Source organism: Nelumbo nucifera, chromosome 3 (genome assembly GCF_055504915.1).
Source record: "Nelumbo nucifera cultivar China Antique chromosome 3, China Antique-T2T, whole genome shotgun sequence".
Classification (NCBI taxonomy): Eukaryota; Viridiplantae; Streptophyta; class Magnoliopsida; order Proteales; family Nelumbonaceae; genus Nelumbo; species Nelumbo nucifera.
In genome coordinates, this window is record NC_142651.1 from 16,781,188 (window position 1) to 16,806,215 (window position 25,028).

Sequence of the window (25,028 nt, forward strand, 5' to 3'; positions counted from 1 at the left end):
CGGAAGCTCAACACCAATACACGATTGCGGTATTTTGTGGGGTGCGAATTCATTCGGAATCGTCTAAAAATTGCTCAATGACATCAACCGGTATAAATGTGTGAGGGAACAGGATTTACTCTTCACAAATGGGCGCCTCACAGGCACATCCACCATGCATCAGGAACATCTTCCATGAATAATAATTAATAATTACAGCAGATGTTCATGCGTGTGAGGCGCCAAATGTGAGGAGCAGATCCGGTCTCTATAACTGTATAACAGATGACAAATCAAGATCTGTTCTTCATACAGGGTGCCTCGCAACGACGTCACAGGCACATTGTGCATTGGGAGTATAAGTACGGAAGATGTTGACAATGTACGGTGGGACGTGCCTGTGAGGCGCCTGTGTGAGGAGCAGATCCGGTCTCACAAATGACACGCAGCCACTTATCCAATTTTTTTTGTCCGACAACGATAACGACATCTGTTATACAATAAAAAGTAGCCGTTGATTTTGATCAAATAATGACGCAAGGGATCTGGACCAATCGTTTGAACTGGGAGTCTGAGTGAATGACTGAGATTCTTCTATGTTGTCGTACGCTAAGGTTGTGGTGGGACCCTTGACCCTTCCCGCCCGGCTTCCCAGTCGTCGGTCACTTCCTCTTTTCGTCTCTTTCCCAACACAAACCTCATCTCACGAAAACCTCCTCCGAAGATGCAGAAAGGAAATACCAGCACCCAGAAGAGATCATCCACCCACCAAATTTATCAATGATTCTTTCATCTTTCCTTCGTTTCTTCCTTCTCTTCTCATTCATCTCCACACTCCTCTCAGATCCTTCTTCTTCTTCTTCGTCGGTATCCATATTTCTAAGCCCCAAAACTCTATCCAAATCCGGCGACTCAGTCCGAATTCAATGGACCGGCGTCGACTCACCTTCCTCCCTCGACTGGCTCGGTATCTACTCACCCCCCGATTCATCTGACGATAATTTCATCGGCTACGTCTTCTTGTCCTCCTGCAGCAATTGGGAGTCGGGTTCGTGCTCCATCGATCTCCCTCTGGTCAATCTCCGTTCCAATTATGAGTTTCGGATCTTCCGATGGACAGAGGACGAGGTCGATCGCTCACGCCTCGATCAAGATCACAACCCTTTGCCCGGAACCAAGTATCTGTTGGCCAAATCCGAGGAATTGGAGTTCGAGACTAGTCGTGGGCCGGAGCAGATTCATTTGGCGTTCACAAGCAAGGTTGATGAAATGAGGGTCATGTTTATTACAGCGGACGGAAAGGAGAACCATGTGAAGTATGGGGAAAGAGAAAATCGGTTGAGTAAGGTGGCGGGGACGGAGGTGAGGACGTATACGCGGTCAGATTTGTGCGGTTCCCCTGCCAACGAGAGCATCGGATGGAGGGATCCTGGGTTTATTCACGATGGGATTATGAAGAATTTGAAGAGTGGAAAGAGGTATTATTACAAGGTAAAGAAGATTTTGGTTTCTCTTTATGTTGTTCCTGTGTTCTTCTCTCTCTCTCTCTCACACACACACGTACATTTTTTCTTTAAATTTTAGGTCTTCTTTGGCCGAATTTTGCATTTTTCTTTGGGTATTCAGTGTTTAAGAGTTCTAGTCTTCTAGACTTATTTGTGTTCTATTGCACCCTTTTATTTTCGTCCCTAATTACTTTTTAACGTCTCTTACTCCCTTAATCTAATTAAGTTGTCTTGGAACAAGTGAAGATCTGGTTAGACTGTTTTCTGGACTGTAGTCATCGATCTTCTCTTTACCTTTTACTTTTCCTGGTAATTGAGCTATAGCATTTCCTTCTTCTAATATAGTTTCTGATCATGTACCAATCTTGTTATGAAATGGTTGACTAAGATCTTCTTATAAGGTGCTTCATCCCTTTGTATGCTGGGTTCATTTCTCTTGATATTGGTTTCTGATGTAACGAATTCTGGTCACATATCATTTTTTGGCTAAGTACCTCGTCATCTCGTTTGCTCCCAATTGGCCGATGACTCAGAGGCTGAAGTAGAGCTCCCTAGTATAGCGCAACCCGGCATCTTCCTACAGGAGATGATCTGCTCATCTTTGTTGACGGCGGGAACTGAGGAATTTGCAAGAACTGAATCAGAGAACCCGGGGGTGTTTACCCGGCGAGGTCACTCCGATGGCTAAGTCAACACTTAGTTGTGAGCTGAAGATGATATTAGAGAGTGGGAGAGCTAGAGGGCAGAGATTACCTTCTCATCTCCTTCTCCTCCTCGCCCCTGGGGGGGGGGGGGGTGAGGCCTTTATATACTGGAGTCCTTGTGGGTTTGGTGGAGCAGTTCCTGGATTCCCGTTGTGATGGGACTTGTTTTCGTGTTAGGTGGGGATAACGCCACCAACCGATAAGGTTGCCCATCTCCGCCTGAATCGGGGAGTAGGTGAGCTAATATAGCCGTTACAACTCATAATCCCGTAAAATGCGGGGTACGGTGGTGAGTTCCTCGGGGTTGTCATGCGGTGGTCAGTCTGACTAGGAAGCGAGTTGTCTATAAGGTGCCAGGCTGCCTGTAAGTGCTGCATGGTGGCGAGCTGCCTGTAAGTGTTGAGCTGTCTGTAAGGTGCCAGGCTACATGATGGCGAGCTGCCTATAAGTGCTGCATGGTGGCAAGCTGCCTGTAAGTGCCGAGTTGCTTGTAAGGTGCCAGGCTATATGATGGTGAGCTGCTTGGTTGTCATGAGGCTGCACCTAGTTGTCACGAGGTGCCAGGTGTCATAGTGTCACTGGAGGACCAAATCCGCCCTCATCATTTGCCCCCCACTCCCAAGCTGAAAGTAACTCGGCGAAGGGAGTAGATTTCTCCTTTTGGCCCATAATTCGACGAGATCGTAAGCGCTGATTCAGTTTCTTAGGCTCTGGGAGCTGCTTGGAAGCAAGCTGCCCATATGGTGTCGAGGTCTCTGCCAGTTTGGTACTGTAGCCCTTAGGCTCTGGGGGCAACTTATAGTCCACTTTTGTTGATTTTGTCCATGCCGAAGAGGCGATTGTGTCTTAAGTGCCCATGCCAAGGAGGCAACTGGGACTAGCTCGCCCATGCCGAAGAGGCGACTGGGTCTTAAGTGTCCATGCCAAGGAGGCGACTGGGACTTGCTCGCCCATGCCGAAGAGGCGACTGGGTCTTAAGTCTCCAGGCCAAGGAGGCGACTGGGACTTGTTCGTCCATGCCGAAGAGGCGACTGGGTCTTAAGTGCCCATGCCAAGGAGGCGACTGGGACTTGCTCGCCCATGCCGAAGAGGCGACTGGGTCTTAAGTGTCCATGCCAAGGAGGCGACTGGGACTAGCTCGCCCATGCCATGCCGAAGAGGCGGCTGGGTCTTAAGTGCCCATGCCGAGGAGGCGACTGGGACTAGCTCGCCCATGCCAAAGAGGCGACTGGGTCTTAAGTGCCCATGCCGAGGAGGCGACTAGAACTAGCTCGCCCATGCCGAAGAGGCGACTGGGACTAGCTCGCCCATGCCGAAGAGGCGACTGGGTCTTAAGTGCCCATGCCGAGGAGGCGACTGGGACTTGCTCGCCCATGCCGAAGAGGCGACTAGGTCTTAAGTGCCCATGCCAAGAAGGCGACTGGGTCTTAAGTGCCCATGCCAAGGAGGCGACTGGGACTTGCTCGCCCATGCCGAAGAGGCGATTGGGTCTTAGGTGCCCATGCCAAGGAGGCGACTAGGACTTGCTCGCCCATGCCGAAAAGGCGACTGGGTCTTAAGTGCCCATGCCGAGGAGGCAACTGGGACTAGCTCGCCCATGCCGAAGAGGCGACTGGGACTAGCTCGCCCATGCCGAAGAGGCGACTGGGACTTAGGTGCCCATGCCGAAGAGGCGGGACTTAGCTCGCTCATGCCGAAGAGGCGACTGGGACTTAGGTGTCCATGCCGAAGAGGCGACTAGGACTTAGCTTGCCCATGCCAAAGAGGCGACTGGGTCTTAAGTGATGAGGAAGTCTTTAATCAGTTCGTCAGTTCGCACCTGGGCCAGGCCGCCAGGTCGCACCAGGTCGGCGCATGTGCCAGGCCGCGCGCAGGTCGCCAGGCCGCGTCAAGCCGCGCCAGGCCGCCTGGTGGGCGCCTTAGAGCTATGATTGCGTTGCATCAGCCTCATAATTCCGGTCACCCACTCCTACAAGAAGCTACTAGGAGCTCGACCTTCGGGGGCAGCACTACTAACTTTAGGTCGCCAGCTCCCACGGGAGCCTTGGGAGGCTCGACCAGCAAGGGCGCCCATGTAGCCCGTTGGCCGCCAACTCCCGCGGAAGCCACGAAGAGCTCATCTTTGTAGAGGGGACCTCACGAAGAGGATTGATGAGGTTTTATCTGAATTGAAAGTAAAGTTGGTAGAGCTGCTTAGTCTGTTAGCTCCCTACATGGTCTTTGAGTTCATAAAAAATGGAAACTATAAAGTGAGAGCTCCAGTTTCTAAAAAGTGAGGACTTAGGTTTCTGGGAGAAGAGGAATTAGCTTTTTGTAGGATGAGAACTTAGCTTTTTGTAGCGTTTCCCACAAACGGCGCCAAATGATGTAACAGATTCTGGTCACGTATCATTTTTTGGCTAAGTACCTCGTCATTTCATCTGCTCCCAAGTGGCCGATGACTCAGAGGCTGAAGTAGAGCTCCCTAGTGTAGCGCAACCCGGCTGCTCCCTGCAGGAGATGATCTTCTCATCTTTGTAGACGACGGGAACTGAGGAACCTGCAAGAACTGAATCAGAGAACTCCGGGGTGTTTACCCGGCGAGGTCACTCCGATGGCTAAGTCAGCACTTAGTTGTGAGCTGAAGATGATATTAGAGAGTGGGAGAGCTAGAGGGCAGAGATTACCTTCTCATCTCCTTCTCCTCCTCGCCCCTGGGGGGGGGTGAGGCCTTTATATACTGGAGTCCTCGTCGGTTTGGTGGAGCAGTTCCTGGATTCCCGTTGTGATGGGACCTGTTTTCGTGATAGGTGGGGTTAACGCCACCAACCGGTAAGGTTGCCCATCTCTGCCTGAATCGGGGAGTAGGTGAGCTAATATAGCCGTTACAAGTCATAATCCCGTAAAATGCGGGGTATGGTGGTGAGCTCCTCGGGGTTGTCATGCGGTGGTTAGTCTGACTAGGAAGCGAGCTGTCTGTAAGGTGCCAGGCTGCATGGTGGCGAGTTGCCTGTAAGTGCCGAGCTGTCTGTAAGGTGCCAGGCTACATGGTGGCGAGCTGCCTGTAAGTGCCGAGCTGTATATAAGGTGCTAGGCTACATGATGGTGAGTTGCCTGTGGCGAGCTGCCTGGCTGTCATGAGGCTGCACCTAGTTGTCACGAGGTGCCAGGTGTCATAATGTCACTGGAGGGTCAAATCCGCCCTCATCAGTCTCAGACTAGCTAGTTTACATAATTCATTGTCTTGGCTGCTTAATAATCAGTTCAAGATATCACTGGTTTTTTTTTTTTTAACTTGGATATAATTAAGTACAGGGAAACAGTTTGAGAGCACTAACATGAAACATCAGAAATCTAAATAAAGCCAGGCTTCAGAGTTCAGACGCAAATTTGAATTAGATGAAAGGCTTTAAAGGTAATTGAGAAAGTTTATCAATTTTTCTAATCATTAAGAGATAAGGAAGTTTCTCAAATCTCAATCAAGAGTTAATCAGTTAACTTTAAAGTACAACTAATATTGCAGTAGAATCAATAGTTTTTCCTTCCTTGTACTCCTTGAATCAGATTGAAAGGTGAAAAGGCATTCAAGCAAGTTTCTTAATCTCCATCAACAGACCATCGGTTAGAATATGGCTGATATTGCAGTTGAAGCAATGAGTTTCCTACTACTACTACTACTACTACTACTACTAGTACTCTTGTTCTCATGTTTTTCAATATGGTCCAAATAAACCTTACTCAAAATTTTCAGTGATGTTCAATTCTGTTTCCTGAATTTCCTCTTAATTTGTTCTTTTTAGGAAAGACAAATGAAACAACTTATAACCGATAAACAAATTTAATGCTGCATGATTGGCAACAGTCTACGGCCCTACTAAGTAGTTTCCTGTCTATTTGTTGGTACCAACCTTTTAAACTTCATAAATTTTGAGTTTCCCTTATTGTTTTGTTGACTACATGAAACTAATAATTTCTAGACAGTCATCAGCAGATTTAGCTATATTACTTGGCAGAGTCAACTAGGCTCAGAAGGTGCCAGAATGACACAGTGAAAATAACCAATCTTTCTTATGCTTTGGAGAAATCAAATGTCTCCACCAAGTATTGCAGCCCTTAGGGCCAGATTATTGGAAACTCCATTTGGTTATTACAGATTACCTGTCTACCAAAGTTCAGCTAGTTCCTGGTAGAGAGTTACCTCTGGCAACTTGTTTAGAGGCAATTGTTTTTTCTCCAACTCTCTTTAGGTCTAGGAGATGAGGAAAAGCTTTAGGATTCTGCTTATTTCCATCTTTTAGGTGAAGTTTGGGGAGTTTTTATTAGAGAAATAAGTGCTTATTCTAGTAAGTGCTCATGAATGTTTGATGAAAAGGCACTTATTTCAAAAAGGGGTAGCATAGGTATTTTCGTGGTGGGCCAAGACAGGCTAGAAAGGAAATAAACACTTAAAAATAAGCCCAAATTTTGGGCTTCTCGAATAAGTGCTTATTCCCAGGAATAAGGAATAAGCACTTATTTGAGCTAATTTCCCAAATGCAAATAAGCGCTTATTGGTGTGGTCCCAGCTCAAAATAAGTGTTTATTCGAATAAGCGCTTATTTTTAAGCACTCCCAAACTTAGCCTTACTCCATCAATAATGTTATATTAATATATAATTACATTAACATATCTCAGTAAAAAAGGGGCAGCCCATGCAAGGTGCCATTCAGCTGGTTGGTAAGGTCCCCTGCTGGTTGTAGCGGAGACTTGGGGTCGAGTCCTGCCTGCACCTGGGTTGGGAGGGTTATGGGTTGGGAGATGGGCTACCGTTGTGTAGCCCTTCAAAGATACAAAAAAAGGGGCAGCCCATAGCACGAGGCCCTGCCAATGCAGGGTCTGGGGAGGGACAGATGTACACTGCCTTACCCCTGCCCATACAGAGAGTTTGAGAGTTGAATTATCTTAACATTAGATAGTTTTGAGAGTTGAAACTGTCTTAGGGGGTTGGACCTAGAATGGGTTTGCCAAACCTAGGGAGATAAACTAGGTATTTCAATAATCATGGAGCATCCTCTTAAACAAAGTAACAAACATTTGAAAATAAAGTGTGCAGAATTTTTTTCTACTTTATTCAGAGTTGTAATTAATAACTTTAAAAATGGGATAACTTATAATAATTTTAGTAATTGGAAAACTTAGGTACGGATATCTAGATTATTTTCCCAATTTCTAATTTTATGCGATTAAAGGTTCAAGTTGGATTATCCTTTATTCTCTAACATAGTCCCAAGCTCATTTTGGTTGTTATTGTATAGGTTGGAAGTGATGAAGGAGGATGGAGTGTAACTCATAGTTTTATCTCACGGGATTGGGAATCAGACGAGACAGTTGCTTTTTTGTTTGGAGATATGGGTACCTCAACACCATATTCAACCTTTTACCGTACACAGGATGAAAGCAAATCAACCATGAATTGGATCCTTCGCAACATCAAAGCCATTGGTGATAAGCCCACCTTCATTTCCCACATTGGTGATATCAGCTATGCAAGAGGTTACTCATGGCTGTGGGATACATTCTTTACTCAGATTGAACCTGTTGCCTCTCAGGTCCCATATCATGTGTGCATTGGAAATCATGAATATAATTGGCCCTCACAGCCCTGGAGACCTGACTGGGCTCAGTCTATCTATGGGACAGATGGGGGTGGTGAATGTGGAGTCCCTTACAGCCTTAGATTCAACATGCCTGGAGACTCTTCTTTTTCAACTGGGACCCAAGCCCCTGCCACACGGAACCTTTACTACTCATTTGATGCAGGGGTTGTACATTTCACTTACATGTCAACAGAGACCAATTTCCTTCCTGGGAGTGACCAATACAACTTCATCAAGAGTGACTTGGAGGCTGTTGATCGGAAGAAGACTCCTTTTGTCATTGTCCAAGGTCACCGTCCCATGTACACAACAAGTAATGAGGTCAGGGATGCACCATTAAGAATGAGAATGCTTGAACACTTGGAACCTTTGTTTGTGGAGAACAAGGTGACCCTTGCTTTATGGGGTCACGTCCATAGGTACGAGAGGTTCTGTCCAATGAAAAACTTCACCTGTGCAGCCACAGATGGGAAAGATACAGAGAGTTTACCGGTGCATGCAGTGATTGGAATGGCTGGACAAGATTGGCAACCCATCTGGGAGCCAAGACCCGACCATGCAAATGATCCAATCTACCCCCAACCTGATCGGTCTTTGTATCGAACAGGTCAGTTTGGGTACACTAGGCTTGTTGCTACAAGGGAAAAGCTTATACTCGCTTTTGTTGGAAACCATGATGGGGAGGTGCATGATACAGTTGAGATTTTGGCAACAGGCCAAGTTCTCAATGGTGGTGGCAGCAGCAGGAAAGAGGTGACAGAGTCTACATTGTCATGGTTTGTCAAAGGAGGAAGTATATTGGTGCTAGGGGCCTTCCTTGGTTATGTTATTGGATTCGTTTCACATGCTAGGAAAGAGTCCATATTTAAGAGGAGTTGGACTGCTGTCAAGACTGAGGACGGATGACCCATCTTGATCATTTGAGCATGTTGGTCAGTGAATGTCAAATTGGGACTGAATCGGTGGGCATCAAAATTCAAATGCTGTATTGTATGGAATATCATAGATTCTCTTAAAAAGCTGTACGATATGTACCCTTTGTGATTAGTTATTTTATATATATACAATGGAAAAGCTGTGGTCACTTTCATGAAACATGTATATCGTAAAATGAGGATCTTAAGAAATTACTCTCTTCCCATCATTGCAGCAGTCGTTGAATTGTTCCACAAGAGACCTGACTCTTGGGGGGCATTCTTTTTTCGGATTTTGAGAGGGGGGAAGTTGGTCAATGGGATTTTGGTTCCCATTGACCAAGAATCTCATGTTCTTTTATCAGATTTATGTGGGGATCAGGGAAAGTTTATTTTCCTGTGTATCACTTACCCATCTCTTAGGTGGATAAATAACTTTCCCACCTAGGGGGAAAGTTGTCAACACTTGAATGGGACAAAAATACCCCTTTTAATTATGGATTTTTATAGCTAAAATTGTCATTGCCTTATTTACATAAGAAATAAAAGAACATGGGTAAATGCACTTACCTGAGTAAGTGTTTCCCAGGAAAAATTTACCCAGGTAAATAACTTGCTGAAAAGCGAACAGTTTATCTGGACGAGGATACCTACCTGATTGGTTACCACTTACCACTTTTGGGGTGTTCTCCAATGTGAATTGTTTTCCTTGTTGAGTTTTAAAAACAAATCAAAAGCATACATTTGCTTTGAAAACAATTGGGTTCTTAAAACAAAAAACTTGTTCTTGGTTTTATGTGTTTTTCGTTTCAAAAACTGAAACAGACAATGTATTCTTAAATGTCTGGTTTGTAAAAAAAATATGTTTTCATCTAATGATCTTTCATCATCTTTCATAAACCATACAATATCTCTGCTCCAAAATTTGTTTTTGTTTTAAAACACTTCATTTCGATAGTTTTAAAAACATAAATCCTTCTTCTTCTTCTTCTTCTTCTTTTAACAAAACCAACTTGCATTTTAGTTTTTGCTACTGAAAAGAAAAAACTGGTTCAACAATATGTTTTTGTTTTTGTTTTTGTTTTTTTATCCAAGTAGAACCCATGGACTGGTGGTCGATCTCTCTTCTTTTTTAGGTGGTGATGGTTTACCAGTCCACTTATTATAATTGGATAAATATGGTTCCACGCCTATCCAATCTGATATAATCCAATTCAGTTTGAACTTTGAATGTTATGCTTTTTAGTAAAGTGCTTTCACATATTTTTTTTCAATATATTTTGTCATGATATATAATACTAAAGTCATTTTTAGTTCATTTTATTAATTAGGGAAAATTCCCTATAGGTACCCTATACTTTAGGCCGAGTGCCAATTTAGTACTCATACTTTAAATCATGACAATCTAGTATCCGAACTTTCAATATGAGACAATTTGGTACCCGATGTTAGATTTCCGTCGGTTAGAGGATAAAAAGTCTTAAATACCCCCAGTGCTATTTCGACTTAATAAAATAATTAAAATTACCCATCAAGCAATGTAAGTAGGAACCACTGTTCATACTTGCATTTACAAAGACGTTGAGAACCAGCTCCCTCACGCCAGTGGTGTCAGGCGAATGCGCCGTTGGGAAATGGCCTAAAGTACACGATTTAAAGTACGGGTATTAGTTTCTTTATCAAGAAACTAATTGAATCTCGGTAAACTGATACATCTCTTCTTATTGTTCTTCTTCTTCCTTTGCAAAAATATCTGCTTTGAATTGGAGTTTGATTAATTTTACGTTTTAATTACCTGGTCTACTTTTTTCCCCTTGAAGCTTTTCATGTAGGAGGAGCTCTGTAAACGAAGAAGAAGAGAACATGGTGTTTTCCAAGATTTTCTTCATCCTGATTATCATTTGCTTCAGTGTCGTTGTCGCCGTTTCTAGCCAACATGGACTTAAGTCCAATGGTTCTTCTATTCTTGCTGGTATTGAACTTCCCAATCACCTAAGCTTCAATTTAGTCACAGCTTCGGAAAATACAGGGTGTCGTCTCACAAAGACAAAGACTTCTTCGCATAAACCAACAGAAGCAACCATTCTAGAGGAAGAAGATGGTGATGACGGCGGAGATAAGATAGTAGAAGCTCCATCCAGTAAACCAACGATGAAGATCCACCTCAAACACAAATCGATGACTCATGGAGATGAAGCTGGGAAAAAGCAATCAATACATCAATGTCTTCCCTGCCATGACTGCTTCGAGTAGAATGGCCCCCCATACAATCCGTTGGAATCGTCGTCCTTCCGGAATGTTACTTGCCATGATCCTCGTTGTCAGCTGGTCTCCTCCCCTGATCCCCCACAACCTTGCAAGGCCGATAACCAATCCTGCCCCTACTTCTATTGGTACGGTGATCGGTCGAACACGACCGGAGATTTTGCCCTGGTGACCTTCATAGTGAACTTGACATCACCAATCGGAAAATCAAAATTCCAGAAAGTTGAGAATGTCATGTTCGGATGTGGACACCGGAACAAAGGCCTCTTCCATGGGGCTGTCGGATTGCTGGGACTAGGGAGGGGCCCCCTTTGTCGTTTCTCCAACCTTTCTTCTCTTCGTCGGCCTTACTGTCGTTTCTCTAACCTTTCTTCGCCGGCCTCTCTATTGTTTCTCCAACCGATTTTGAAGAGAAGGGTGGAATGGAAATGCTAGGAATGAAGAGGAAGGTCGACTCTCTTCTCCTCTTTCGTTCGTTCAACCCAAACTGAAGACATCGTTTGTTCAACCCAGACCGAAGACAATCGGGGATTAGGGAAAGGGAATAAGAAGGGTTTTTTGTAAAGGGTATTTTTGGTATTTTTGAAATTTTTAATTTGCACGTGAATTTCTAACTGACGAAAATCTAGCATCGGGTACCAAATTGTCACAAATTGAAAGTTTGGGTACCAAATTGTCCCAAATTGAAAGTTTGGATACTAGATTGTTATGATTTAAAGTACGAGTACTAAATTAGCACTCGACCTAAAGTACAGAGTATCTATCAGGAATTTTCCCTATTAATTATATCATATATAAATATTTTGATCATTTTTACTCTAATTAATCAATGCTATTCAATATCCAAACGCAACCGGAATCCAAATCTGAATTTAATTAGATATAAATGTGACAAATTAAATTTGATTTGAATCTCAATATAAACAAATCAAACTTGGATTACCCTCTATCCGATTTGGCCCGATCCCTTCGTAGCCTTAGGTTCTTTAACCTCCCAAAATTACCATTGAGTAGGATGAGAAGAAAAATCCAAAAAGACTCATCATCCACCAAACAGAAAGAGACCAATTGGGATCTGTTTCTCAGATAGAGCTTCTAACACCGACCTCATAGCCACATCCTTTTTATGTTGGAAATATCTTTCATGAATAATAAATACAAGTACAGTAGATGTTTTCAATGTATGGCCAGGACATGCTGTGAGGTGCACGCTCTGTGACTACGTGAGGAGCAGATCGGACTCAAGGAAGACATGGTGCAGATGTGATTTGGATTTTTGAAACGGGTTAGGGTCAACGAACCCAAACCCAAATTTCTACTCAGCATTCGGATTAAGAAATTCGACCCGAACCCAGATACTTGTATGGTGTACCGGCTACGCGTATCGCACGAACATATCCAAATCCAAATCCAAATCCAAATGAGATGTCTGGGGCTCTGGCCTCTGGAGAGAAGTTCTGAACAAAACCTGGCGGCATTCCATTCCGAGTCTCTCTCTCTCTCTCTCTCTCCTGCTCTGCTTCCCTTTTAACCATTTACCAAAATGACCAAACTGCCCTTACTGTTAGACAGATGAAAAACTGAAAAAGAGGAGCGGGCGAGGAGTCGGAGGAGATTTGATTTCGTTTTCATACTCTGTCAATCTTAAGGTCGGTGTCCGCTAGATCCACACGGTTAACAACAGTCTTGTTTCGCCAAAAAACGAAAACCCCAAAAAAAAAGAAGAAAAAAGAAAAGAAAATCCACCAACATTAGCTTCGATCGCTAAGATTTGGAGCTCGATCAGCTTTAGTTGTTGGTAAGTCACAATTCTCGTAGTTTCTGTAAGATCTTCCTCGATTCTTCTCACCCTCGAGGTGCAATTCATCTGGTTTCTGTTGCCTTGATGGTCTAACTTTATGTTTTTTTCATTAAATTTTATTGGCTTGTTCTGTTCCCGAGGTATTTCGAATAATTTATCGGTTTATATGGATTTTAAGGAGCTGAATCCTTCTATAATTGTTTCTTTCCTTTTTCATTTCTTATGTCTTGGGTTCGCTCAGTTTTGTTCTTGCAAGCTATATATTGTTCTTCCTTATTTTGGGGTTCAACGAGAGTTGGGAGATTGCCCATCATAATATCTTCGATCGCTTAAGGTTTTTTTCCCTCTCTCGTCAAAAAGAGAAGAAAATAAATAAGGTTTTTAGGGTCTGGTGATGATTGTTTATTGCACTAAGTTTTGTTCTTTCCAAGAATTTCGTCTCAATGGATGTGTTCATATCTGTATGAATTTGCGTTATGTGTTGATGAGTTATTGTTTGAGGTTAAGCTACTTTACATTTTACTTGTTGTGAATAGCTTGACCTTTTTTATCCTACCTTCTCCTTGACATTCTTGTTTTGGTTCATTTTTCTTTTATCATTTGGGGGGATTAGCTTTGTTGATTGCATGTAATTGGCACTCTTCTGTTTAATTTTATTCAGTTAAAGGATGATTCTATGCAATTTGGGGTGTCTTATAGTTCAGCAAAATAGAACCTTTGAGGTGCAGACTTATAGCCTATAGTCACAAAAAATACAACTTAATCATACAATATTTACCCCACAAAAAGGAAGAATGTGAAGACATTATCAGGTAATTTTTTTTTCTATATTAACGGATCCTGAAACACATACATGTATATGCGCCTACTTAATACATGTATGTCGTGTCCAATTCCAATTTAGCAGGTTTTCCGTGTCTGACACTACATTGCTAGACTAAAACATGCCACTTGTATCCATGTCTACAGATCATAGCTTTAAATAGAATGAAATTGAGGAATGGGACTTGCAGTGCCAACCTATAAACATGGGAAAGGATTTATTTGTCAACACCAAAAACTAGATGAAAAGTGATCGTAACCATTTTGGAACTGAACAGAGTTTTGATTTTTGACCTATCAAGTAAATTAAAGAATCTTTGACCTGTTCTGCTGTCAGGAGAAAGATGTCAGATATATTCTGTGTATATTTCTTCTGTTCCTATTTTATGTAGATATCAAGAAGCAGAACCTTCACTGCCAGCATTGAAGCCTGATTTTTTTAGGGTCTTCATGTAAATAGAAACTAAATAGCCGACCCCATATAGTTGGGACGACTTATGGTTCAAATAAGTTTGATTGATTTATACAAAGTCTACTGAATTTTATTTTCTTTTATTATTGTGTGCTGTGTTCATTTGTTTGTGCAAGAACAATTGGAGGATGGAGGGGAATGTGGAGCAAATATGGAGCGGGTGAGGGAAGTCAATGATTGACACTGATCAAAGTTTGTGAAGCCTATATTGAATAATTTGTTTGACGAATTGCTGTATTATAAAACTTTTCCAGGGAGAGGGTGGATTAGTTTTTCATTCTCATACATTTATGTAAATGGCACCTGATAATACTGCACAGAGTATATTACATTGTGAAATTCTCTTTACTGTGTTTGTATTATTTTGGTGAACTTTCTGTTCTGTTTCCTGTATTATTTTTGTGATTGTTTTGTTATATATTACTCATATTATATCTCTATCATGTATAGGAAACTTGATTCTTTTATGACCCTACCATGATATCTACTTCAAACACATCTGCAATGGTGTTGTCTTCTGAATCTTTGGACGTCAACGGAGTTCAGACTTTAAATGTAAGCCTCCACCGAAGCAGGACCTCTTCACAGGGTTCAATTGCCATCCTCTGGGACATTGAGAACTGCCCTGTCCCAAGTGATGTCCGTCCTGAAGATGTAGCTGGAAACATACGAATGGCGTTGCGTGTCCACCCTGTTCTTGAAGGAGCTGTTACAATGTTCTCTGCTTATGGAGATTTCAATGCATTCCCCAGGCGGCTTAGAGAGGGCTGTCAGAGAACTGGAGTGAAACTCATAGATGTTCCAAATGGAAGAAAAGATGCTGCTGACAAGGCTATCCTGATTGACATGTTTCTCTTTGCCCTTGACAACCCTCCACCATCTTCAATCATGCTTATCTCAGGAGATGTAGATTTTGCTCCTGCATTGCACATCCTGGGCCAACGTGGATATACCATTATCCTTGTTATTCCTGCTGGAGTGGGTGTCTCATCTGCCCTTAGTAATGCTGGAAGGTTTGTCTGGGACTGGCCTAGTGTGGCCCGTGGAGAAGGATTCGTGCCCCCCAAGGGTCTAATGTCTCGTGTACAGGCTGACATTTCTGGATATCTTATGGGCTGCCATTTTGGTGACAATGCAGATGGCCAAATTGATGAAGAAGCTATTGTGTACAAAGGGATCTCACAAAGTGGATCAACTGTGTGGTCCAACGCTAACCAGTTCTACCGTTTTAATTCTGGGGACTTTTCAAGGACCTCACATTCTTTATCTGAATATAACAGTAATTTAATTGGCATGCCCTCCTTCCCCACATCAAGGTCCCAGAGTTTCCCTTGTGGTTTGAACAGTGTTTCTGCAGGACCCATTGGTGGTGACCAGAATGAAACACATGAACCAACATTTTGGGTCCAACCTGGAGATCTGAATGGCCTAAAGGGCCAGTTGGTAAAGCTGCTTGAACTGTCAGGTGGGAGCCTACCACTTGTCCGTGTTCCTGCAGAATACCATAAGATTTTTGGACGGCCATTGTATGTGGCAGAGTATGGAGCTTTTAAGCTTGTGAATCTTCTCAAGAAGATGGCAGATACAATGACTGTGGAGGGCAAGGGCCACAGGAAGTATGTCTACCTCAACAACCCCATTGATCGAGCAGGAAAATTGGGCCCCAATTCATCATCATGTCTAGAAAGGAAGGATAAGAAGAGGAAGGGACCTCAGGAGGAGAATAATCCAGATATTAGTGTGAATGCTGTTGTAGGGTGCTCTTCAGATGAGCTTTCAGATGATGAAAAGTTGGAACACGAGGAGAGGAGTGGAAAGACTGTCCCCTGGGTGGACCCAGAAATTGACAAACATCTTGAACAATTTAAGCAGGAACTACAGGAGCTTCTTGTGAGCTACTCATGTCGTATCTTCCTAGGTTGTTTTGAAGAAATATATCGCCAAAGGTACAAGAAATCATTGGATTACATGAGCTTGGGTGTGGACAAGCTGGAGGAGCTGATTGACAAGGTAAAAGATATTGTGGTTTTGCATGAAGAACCAACCAGCAAGAGGAAGTTCCTGGTTGCGGTGGGTGGCTAGAAACCGGAAAAGTGCCATAGTACTTGCCATATTAACTTATATAAAATCAGATGATTGAGGTATGCTTTCATACGTACCCGACTTCTTTTCTTCTTTATGGAAGTGGGCACTGGGCATTTGTTTCTTCTCTTCATTCGTAAAACAAGAAATCTGGAGCCTGTTTTCAAGGTATCTTATATGACATGCTTGCAACAAGGGTGCGCTTCCTCAAGATGCATGGGGGAGTTACTGTAACTGATCAACAGCTAATATGAGATTGTAAATTTTAACTTGCATTGTAGTCCATCCAAATTATTGTGAACTTGATGTGCCATAAAGGTGTTGTATGTGACAATTACATGTGTTGATTACTTAATGATAAGTGACATTGGGGACCCACCCTTTTTTATGGGCTCCACCTCGGGTATTTGTTTGTTGCAAATCAGCATTGATGCCTTTCTTTTAATTTACCATGATATTTTGATTGTTCATGAATATGTGAAGAAAAGGTTCAACCTTCTTTGAACCTGACTCTAAGCTGGTCAGGTCCCTGACTGTACATTTATACAATTGTTTTCTATTGCAACAGGGAGGGCTTAAGCATAGAGACATCTCAGAAGCTTCAATGTCATGTTGAAGAATGCCAATTTGGGTCCACACAGCCTCCCGGTTGTTTTCAAAGGGTCTGGGTTGATATTCATCCCTAACAAGACACATTCATCTGGATCAGGCACTTCTCCATTTCTCTTTGTTAAGGCTGTGCTTGGTTGCAGTGCGAATTTATTTGTATTAGTACAAGTGCATGGGAATGGGCATTCTGGTGATCCCAACTTTCTTAAATAGAAGAGGCAAGGATTTGAGATTGTTAATTTTTTGTCAATGTCTAGATGGTTGACAAAAAATATTAGATGACACTTGAAGGGAATTTGTGTCTTTTTTAAATGTCACTTAACGACTGATTAACAGCTAGTTAACGGCAGGTACTGGACTGTCATGTTTTGAAAGTTCGGGTACTGAATTGTCACATTTTAAAGTTTAGGGGCCAAAGTGACACTAGGCCCAAAGTATAGGATACTAATCAGGAATTTTCTCAAAATTTTAAAATCTTCAGGCTCAGTTTGCACTGTACATATTTGTATTTGTACTCCTGGTTCTCTCCATCGTCACTAATTTGATGGAACACTTCAAGTTCAACTTGTGCTCCCTCATCATTCCCAAAATGAGTTCAAATCAGCCCCCCACAAGATTGCCCCTCACAACATCCCACAGCACATTTTGGTCGTGTATTGAGAGCATCTCCTGATGATGACATTATTATTTTTGGGATTATCATCAGGAGATGTTTCCAATACACGGCGGTGATGTGTTGTGGGATGTTGTGGGGGGCTGATTTGGTCTCTCCCAAAATTGCGCTGGACCTCTTTAACTTGGTCACCGAAGTTATCCATTAAATTTCTCTACTCACCCGTCAAATTTTAACTAATGCCACTTTTGGTGATTCCTCTGCTTGGAAATGGAATTTTGAGCTGTTATTTGAAGAGCAGACGAACTAAATTGCTGTGAAGGAAATTCCTGCCTTTTCATGGAAAGCCTGTCTAGGAACAATAAGAAGTGAATCAGTTCACTGCTGATAGACCGTTTCCCATCCCTAACCATTGGATTGCCACCCCACAAATAACTTAAATTAAAGGTAAAATTCTCAATTAGTACCCTGCACTTTGGCCTAGTGCTACTTTGGAAAGCCTGTCTAGGAACAATAAGAAGTGAATCAGTTCACTGCTGATAGACCGTTTCCCATCCCTAACCATTGGATTGCCGCCCCACAAATAACTTAAATTAAAGGTAAAATTCTCAATTAGTACCCTGCACTTTGGCCTAGTGCTACTTTGGTTCTTGAATTTTAAAATGCAACAATTCAGTACCTGAACATTCAAAATGTGCCAATTTAGCACCTATCATTAAACAGCCATTACGTGACATTTGAAAAATACACAAATACCTTTCGAGTGTCATCAATTTATTAATTATTCAAACATTGACAAAAAATGAACAGTCCCAAATCCTTGCCTCTTCTATTCAAGAAAGTTGAAGACACTATAGATTTGCTCTTTTCTGTTTTTTTTTTCTGGGTAATGCTTGGGGGATTGAAAATGGTCCGAGTCGATAAAGATTTGGAGGGGTTGGAATTCCGTAGATGTCTTGTTAGTGTTGTTTTGACTTGTTAGATTTGAAGAAATGGAAAGTAAGTGATGGCAAGAAAAAGAAAATAGAGAAAATTTAGTAGGGTATTGTAATAATTTAATGTCTTCTATGGCCGAGGGGGTCTTTGTCTAACGGCCAAGTTCAGGGCAGGTCTTTGTTGGTTTTGCTGTTGCCGCTGGTGTTGTCGTAGTTGATGTGAAGATCGGAGGAACTGAGAGGGTCCGTGGGTGGTAAGGTTGAAGAGGAGGGGCAGATGATGGATGGGATGAGATGCAACTATAAGTAGAACAACAGGTACAGCAACTGGAGCTGTTGTTTTTAGGCTGATATCCATTCTGCTACTGGCCATCGGAGAGGAGGGAGGCGTGTAAGATAGCACTTAGCAGGAGTGAATAACCTGACGTGACAAGTGCATTACTAGGTCCAGGTCCAGGTCCAGGTCGTTCTGATTGATCCATTGACAGCCCAAATTCAATAAATGTGATCATTTTATTCGTAATGAACCCTCTCTCGAAATTCGATTTTTCAGTAGGCAAATGGGCCTCATTTTTTTATGACGGGGAGGTGAAATTCGAAAAACAACGAGGAGTAAACCGTTTGAATTGAAACTTATCGTGTTCATTACATTACTCATTGGCTCCAAAATATTGAATACAAAGTGTACAAAGGAAGAAGTCAAGTAACCAAATACAAAATAAAGGTAAATTTATGTAATATTTTCAGCCTCTGTACAATTTACAAAGAAGGCTTTTTAGATAGAAGAACAAAACAAGAAGAGGGGGGAAAATGGTATTAGGATTCAGTAAGTCCACAGTCATTAATACATTAGAGAAGGAACCATTGAAGCCGATGGGGGGCAGACGTTCACAAAGTTCAGTAAATGTGCTTGTTAGACAGCAGGCCTGGAAAGAAAAAAACAAAACAATCTTCTACTTTCCAAGCAAACGACGCCCACGCTGGTTGGCATTTTTCATCCGGGAATTCAGTTCGTCTATATCATCATTAAGATGGTCTAGAGCTTTATTTTGCCTGCATTGATCAGTGAAACATAAATATAAAGAATGAGAATGTCTTGGTTCAAAATGAAAAGAACAAGAAATCTAATCTGGATCTACTACAAACAAGATGTGCACAATGGGCTGCGTAATCCAATCATGAGTAAACACATCAATTGATCTGATAATTATACAGATCCCTGATGCTCCTGAATGGGCTACATGGTCCTACTACTACTATTATTATTTGCTGCAAAGGATTGTTTAATGGTATTTTATTGTTTCTTCTTTATAAATACCCTTGTGCATATAAGGCCCACAACCTAAATACAGCATCGGAAAACTGAGGGTATAACAAGAAAAGCAATAGGACTAACCTATCGAGCTCAGTTCCCATGTCAATGGCCATCCCCTTCAGATCACCCAAAATATTACTTAAATCCGAGAGCGCATCATCTTGTTTTGCCTTCTCTACCTGTTTTCAGCAAACCACAGATACATCAGTAAATAATTTTACAAATTTTATTTAATATTCACTCCTCACAAAATACGAACCTCAACTTTCTCTAGTGCAGTGGTGGGTTCAGGAGCTGGTTCAGAGTTTGACTTTCCCTTTGATGGTTTTATCCCTAACTTCTCCTTTTGCTCCAAGTGGCTGGCCTTCTTTTTGGATGGATTATCTGCAATGTGCAAACCAATCCGGTGGACAAATATATAAATAAATGAAAACCCATTGACTAAACAAATATATTTAATGGATATGGCATTGAACAGAACAGAATGGCAAAACAGAATTCCTGTAGCCAACCCCATTCCCCATATATATTTTTTTTTGGTAACCAACCCCATATTTTCAGACAAGACTTTGACGCTGATGATGATGACTAATGGCTAAACAAGGACCAACAATAAGCTTAGATGATATTTACCTTTTGTGACTACTGGTCCTGTAATTTCACGAGTCTTCTTTGGCTTCCATGTTATAGAGAACATGCCTCCAAGGCTTCCCAAAAGTTTCTCACCCTGAAATCAACAAGAAAAATCTATTCATTACTGTAACTGAATGCTCCCAGGCAACCCACATTTGTGAGAAGGGTCAGGCCTAAGCATCAAAGGAGCAAGATCTCACTCACAAAATCAAAATTTTGACCTCATTATTGTTTGTATTTGTTGTCAACTACTTCACCAAGCAAAAGTTAGATGGTAAAACAAGATATTAAACCAGATTTTTTCATTTACAGACTTGGATATCCTTGATAGCACAGTACTCTGCATTGCATCTCTCTCCTGGTGGCTGTCCACAGAACAATCAGAAAAGTTCTGATGGTTGTGTTTTTTTTTTTTCTTTATATAACAACTATATGATACAATTGATTCTTAACCTAGGGGATCTTGGAAGATTTTTTTGGGTCCAACCCACTAAACAGTGGCTCTAAATTTCCCCATATGTGTATGGGCCACTAACTACATGATAGTTTCTCTGTCGTACCTGGCTATACATTTATTGTAGGAGGACCTCCCTTCAGGCTTACCTGTTAACTTATATGGATATACACCCCTCGCCCCCCCGCGGCGCCCTTTAACCATGAAACTACAGGGACTTTGTTAACAGAAGATGGAATTAAAACAGGAAAAACCAACTATATTATCAAAATGCCCTTAATAATAAAATATCAGTTTTGTCTCAAAAGTCTAAAATATATATTGAAAAAAAGATATTAGCATGATTATTTCTCAGCCCCTCCAAACAAAAAAAGCATTTACTTTCTAAATAGAGAGTTTTCTAATATATCAGATATATTAACAAGTTGTGACAGGTATAGTCTAAAAACCAAATGTTTCCATATTTAGTTTTGGATTGAAAAAATGGCATTGAGAACTCAAATAAAAAAAAATGAATGATAAAGTATTAGGAAAACACGAAATTCAACAAAACCATTACACATCAAATCTAATTTTATTAAAGCTTTTGCAATAGGAATCTTAAATACGAGGGTCAAATTTCCTAAAACTAACCTGATACAGAGATGACAAAAGAAAGAGAATAACACTAAGGTTTAAACAAGTCTCCAAATTCACATTCTAAATGAAAGAAAAACCACTGATACTCCATCAAGGTGCATGGTTTTCAAGACTGCGTTGCTTCTCAAATCATAGTTCCTTTTTTCCTTGGATAAAAAAACATTATGGCCATGTTTGGTTTGAAGGAAAAAGTAGGGAAAGGAAGGGAAATGTAAGGAAACCTATACAAGGTTTGTAAAGGTTTCCCTGCCTTTCCCTTCCTTTCCCTACTTTTTCCTTCAAACCAAACACAGCTTATAAGTAAACAAAATCTCATGTAATAATCACAACCAGAGTATATTAGTTCAGGAAGCCATTGTTTGTCATTTAAAAAGATAAAACACGACTCAAGTAAAGGGTATGGGGTACATGCCCGACTTAGATCCTGATCAATATCAACGGCAGTGTTGTGGATCCTTGCAATTTGCTCGCCCTGCTGATGCAAGGTGACCAGAGTTCTAGAAGCATCGTCTCTGATATCTTCAGCAATTCTCAGGCAATTGTTGACCGCACTAGTAGTCTCCTCAGCCTTGTATGCAGCATAATTCTCTAGCTCTTGCACACTCTGGTTCTCTAATCCTCCCGAGTCACGGAAATCATTCTTATATTTGCTTCTTTGTGCCGCAGTAACTGTATATGAAGAGGAAGAGGATCCTTTTCCATCCCCATCATTGACATTAAGAGAAGATTCAGAAGAGGTTCTTCTTGAAGGTTTAAGGCTTTGTTTGGTGTCACAGTCAGAGTCAGAATCGAAAGGGTTGGATCCTGTGTCAACCGAGTTCTGCTTAGTGACCTTATTAGCGGGTGCTTTCATAAACGCAAACATTTTCAAGTGAGGAGAGATTGCAGAGGGCCGCTGGGGAATTGATGAAGAATAAAATTTCGGAACTGGAAAAAAGATGGAGCCGAATATAGAACAACAACAGTATCTGGAAACAAAATCAAGATTAATTCATGTCTTGTGATATGAGAGTATTTATAAAGCACAATCCTTGAAACCGGAATCAAAAAAGAAAGTTCAAAACCGATCAATGAAATATAAATTATCACAAGAAACGGAACGACAACATATTTCTACAACTAAAATTAGCAACATATTAATCCAGAAAACTAAAATCACATGTCCATTGGAGAAAGAACAAGATGGATGGCTAGAGAAGCCGTCACTATGGAAAATTATGCAGAAAGAAACATGAAGAGGGTGAAAAGGGACAATAGAAATAAAATAAAAAAAAAAGAATAAATTAAAGAAAATGGTGTGCGTGTGGGGGGTTCGAGGTCAGAAAAAGAATCGAACTATGTAGAGGTTTAAAATTAACAAATAAAATAACCAGAGAAAACGATCAATCATACAAGGAGAAAATGACAAAATTTTATTTGAGCAGCATGAAAAATTTGATAAAAATCAATGCCGCAATTAAGAAAACGATGAAATCTGAAGACGAAGAAAAAAATTGGTGGATGGAATTTCAAAAGAATACAAAATCGCATATGAATGTAGTTACTAGTTAGTGTGTGGCAATGCATTATAATAAAAAAAATGAAAAAAAAAAAACGAACACTGCAACGGTAAAAGAAATCAAGAAGCATAGAGAAATGAGACTATGCCTATATACCTATACCTGAAGTGGGAGAAGACAAACGGAAACCTTGGAAGAACAAAGAGCAACAATGGACTAAATGGACGACAAAGAGAATTATGAAATAAGGTTTCTCCCTCGGTGACTTTCAGTCTCAGACAATCTCGTCAAGAAACAGAGAGGGAGAGGGAGAGAGACAGAGACAGAGATGGCTCCTTTATTCTCCTTGGTTTGCTCTCTCCCAAGATCAAATCAAACATATGGCTTGAGAGGCGCGAGGGGTGAGAAAGAAATAGTGGGAACGCACGTTTGGCGACCAAAAATTAAAATTAGACTCTTTGCCTCCACACCCTCTCCTCACAGAGGGCGCCTCACAATGACCTCACAGGCACATCCTACTTCTAATATCTTTCATAAATAATAATACATAATTACGGGAGATGTTCTCAATATATGGTGGGATGTACCTGTGAGATCGGTGTGAGATGCCATGTGTGAGTAGCAGATCCGATCTCCTCTTTTTTTTTCTTGTTTATTTACGGGGAGCCTAAATTCGAATGGGTGATGGATAGTATTTTTTGGTAGGCGGGTGATGGATGATGATGGGTAATTAAAGAAAATTGGTCGCACCATTAGAAATTAGACTAGTTTGATTGGTGCTACAAAAGATTGTATGGGCTGAAACATAAGTAACCAAATTTCATTATAAAGAGATGTCAATATAAACTGGGTTAATTTTTATTGGATGAGTAAATGTACTGAATTTATTTTTTTTTTTCATTTGTGGTGAACAAGCAATTTGTAAAGTAAGGTTTAAGCTATTGCAATGTATCGGTGTATATCGGTTGATATCAAAGTTCAAAATTTTAATGGGTGTATAAGGTGTTTTAATTATACACATTAGTTTTATTTTTTCTCAAAAACTTGGTCAGAGAGGTCGGTATAAGACTTATCTACCTTCTGAAATGGGCCAAAACCCTCCAAAAAAAAAACCCATATTTATGCGATATGTATCAATTGATACGAGTCGATACATGCAAAATTTTGATCCTTCGTGGATACCTATTGATTTTAGGGCCACAGTGATAAAGCTAAATATATAAAAGGGTGTAGGACAAATTGACATTTCCAATGGTTAGGGTGCGTTTGGTTAGAGTACAAATCTTGACCAGGTGCAAAATTTGTATTTGATTTAAATTTGCAGCTGTTTGTTTGAATATTTAGATCTTATTTGGCGTGTCTTTCTATGCGGTCTTTTTCCTTTTGCTTCGTAATAGATCTAGTGGCCAAAAGTCAATATTTTAAAAAGACGTAAAAAACCCATTTTGGACTAATTTCGGGAAGTTCTAAATGGAGTTTTTTGCATCTTTCCCACTTTATTCTTGTATGGAAAGACATGCAGTAGCCAAGCTAGTTTAGGACTACTCAGGTCTTCATGCAAAATCTCAATGCATCTTTAACTGTTACAACTATTAAAAGATCTTCTCAAAAAACCTTGCCAAACGACCCCTTAATTTATCATCTTTTGAAAGAGCAAAATTGAATTTCCATCAAATTTTTGCATTCCATGCAAATACAAAATTTGCTTAAAAACAACTTATATGAAATTTGCATCGATAAAAAGGGGTGGAAAACTAAGACAATTTCTATGATTCATATCGCCCCTACGAGTCCCATGATACACAAAAATTTATATAAGACAAATCCTCGCAACAATTCCTAAATTCTCTTTCAAACTTATGAATATATTTCTTGTCTTCCAAGGGAATCTTCTATAGTGACTTTGTATCTAATTCTAGCCTTCCATCCAAAATTTCTATGATTAAATTGGGCATATGGAGAGTACCCTTCAGAACTGGCAGTCCTTTTTGTTGTGGGACCCAATTTACTTTTTGAGGCTTACTCGCCCATGTAATAACTAATCAGATGCTCCTCTCTCTATCTCCCTACTTTGGAATCAACATATTTTGTCAAACTAGGCATCAACTAGGAGGTTGTTTGGTATCATGGCGTTTATAAGATAATCGTTTTGTATGATTTTGTCTTTAAAA

At 41.1% G+C, this 25,028-nt stretch overlaps 3 protein-coding genes across 7 annotated transcripts; 2 read left to right on the forward strand and 1 right to left on the reverse strand.

Moving 5' to 3' along the window:
• Positions 1 to 659: 659 nt before the first annotated feature.
• Positions 660 to 8,899, forward strand: LOC104598712 (putative inactive purple acid phosphatase 2). The gene is made up of 2 exons (XM_010260893.2): positions 660 to 1,470; positions 7,463 to 8,899. The coding sequence occupies exons 1-2, from the start codon at positions 760 to 762 to the stop codon at positions 8,708 to 8,710; spliced, it is 1,959 nt and encodes a 652-aa protein (XP_010259195.1). The 5' UTR covers positions 660 to 759; the 3' UTR covers positions 8,711 to 8,899.
• Positions 8,900 to 12,469: 3,570 nt separating this feature from the next.
• On the forward strand, positions 12,470 to 17,008 carry LOC104598721 (uncharacterized). Of its 4 annotated transcripts, XR_735423.3 has the most exons (3): positions 12,473 to 12,781; positions 14,529 to 16,219; positions 16,729 to 17,008. XR_735423.3 is itself a non-coding variant. In XM_010260903.3 (2 exons), the coding sequence occupies exon 2, from the start codon at positions 14,556 to 14,558 to the stop codon at positions 16,158 to 16,160; it is 1,605 nt and encodes a 534-aa protein (XP_010259205.2). In that variant the 5' UTR covers positions 12,470 to 12,781; positions 14,529 to 14,555; the 3' UTR covers positions 16,161 to 16,566. The 4 variants fall into 4 exon arrangements, 3 of the variants coding, with proteins under 3 accessions (XP_010259205.2, XP_088756212.1, XP_088756211.1); XM_010260903.3 differs by lacking the exon at positions 16,729 to 17,008 and having other exon boundaries at positions 12,470 to 12,781; positions 14,529 to 16,566; XM_088900086.1 differs by lacking the exons at positions 12,473 to 12,781; positions 16,729 to 17,008 and adding an exon at positions 12,805 to 12,924 and having other exon boundaries at positions 14,529 to 16,566.
• Positions 17,009 to 18,937: 1,929 nt separating this feature from the next.
• On the reverse strand, positions 18,938 to 23,235 carry LOC104598727 (SNAP25 homologous protein SNAP33-like). Of its 2 annotated transcripts, none has more exons than XM_010260906.2 (6): positions 23,020 to 23,235; positions 21,771 to 22,326; positions 20,266 to 20,359; positions 19,892 to 20,016; positions 19,714 to 19,811; positions 18,938 to 19,370 (listed from the first exon to the last, which is right to left on the reverse strand). In XM_010260906.2, exons 2-6 carry the CDS (start codon positions 22,221 to 22,223, stop codon positions 19,271 to 19,273), a joined length of 870 nt encoding a protein of 289 aa, XP_010259208.1. In that variant the 5' UTR covers positions 22,224 to 22,326; positions 23,020 to 23,235; the 3' UTR covers positions 18,938 to 19,270. The 2 variants fall into 2 exon arrangements, with proteins under 2 accessions (XP_010259208.1, XP_088756213.1); XM_088900087.1 differs by having other exon boundaries at positions 23,014 to 23,233.
• Positions 23,236 to 25,028: the final 1,793 nt, after the last annotated feature.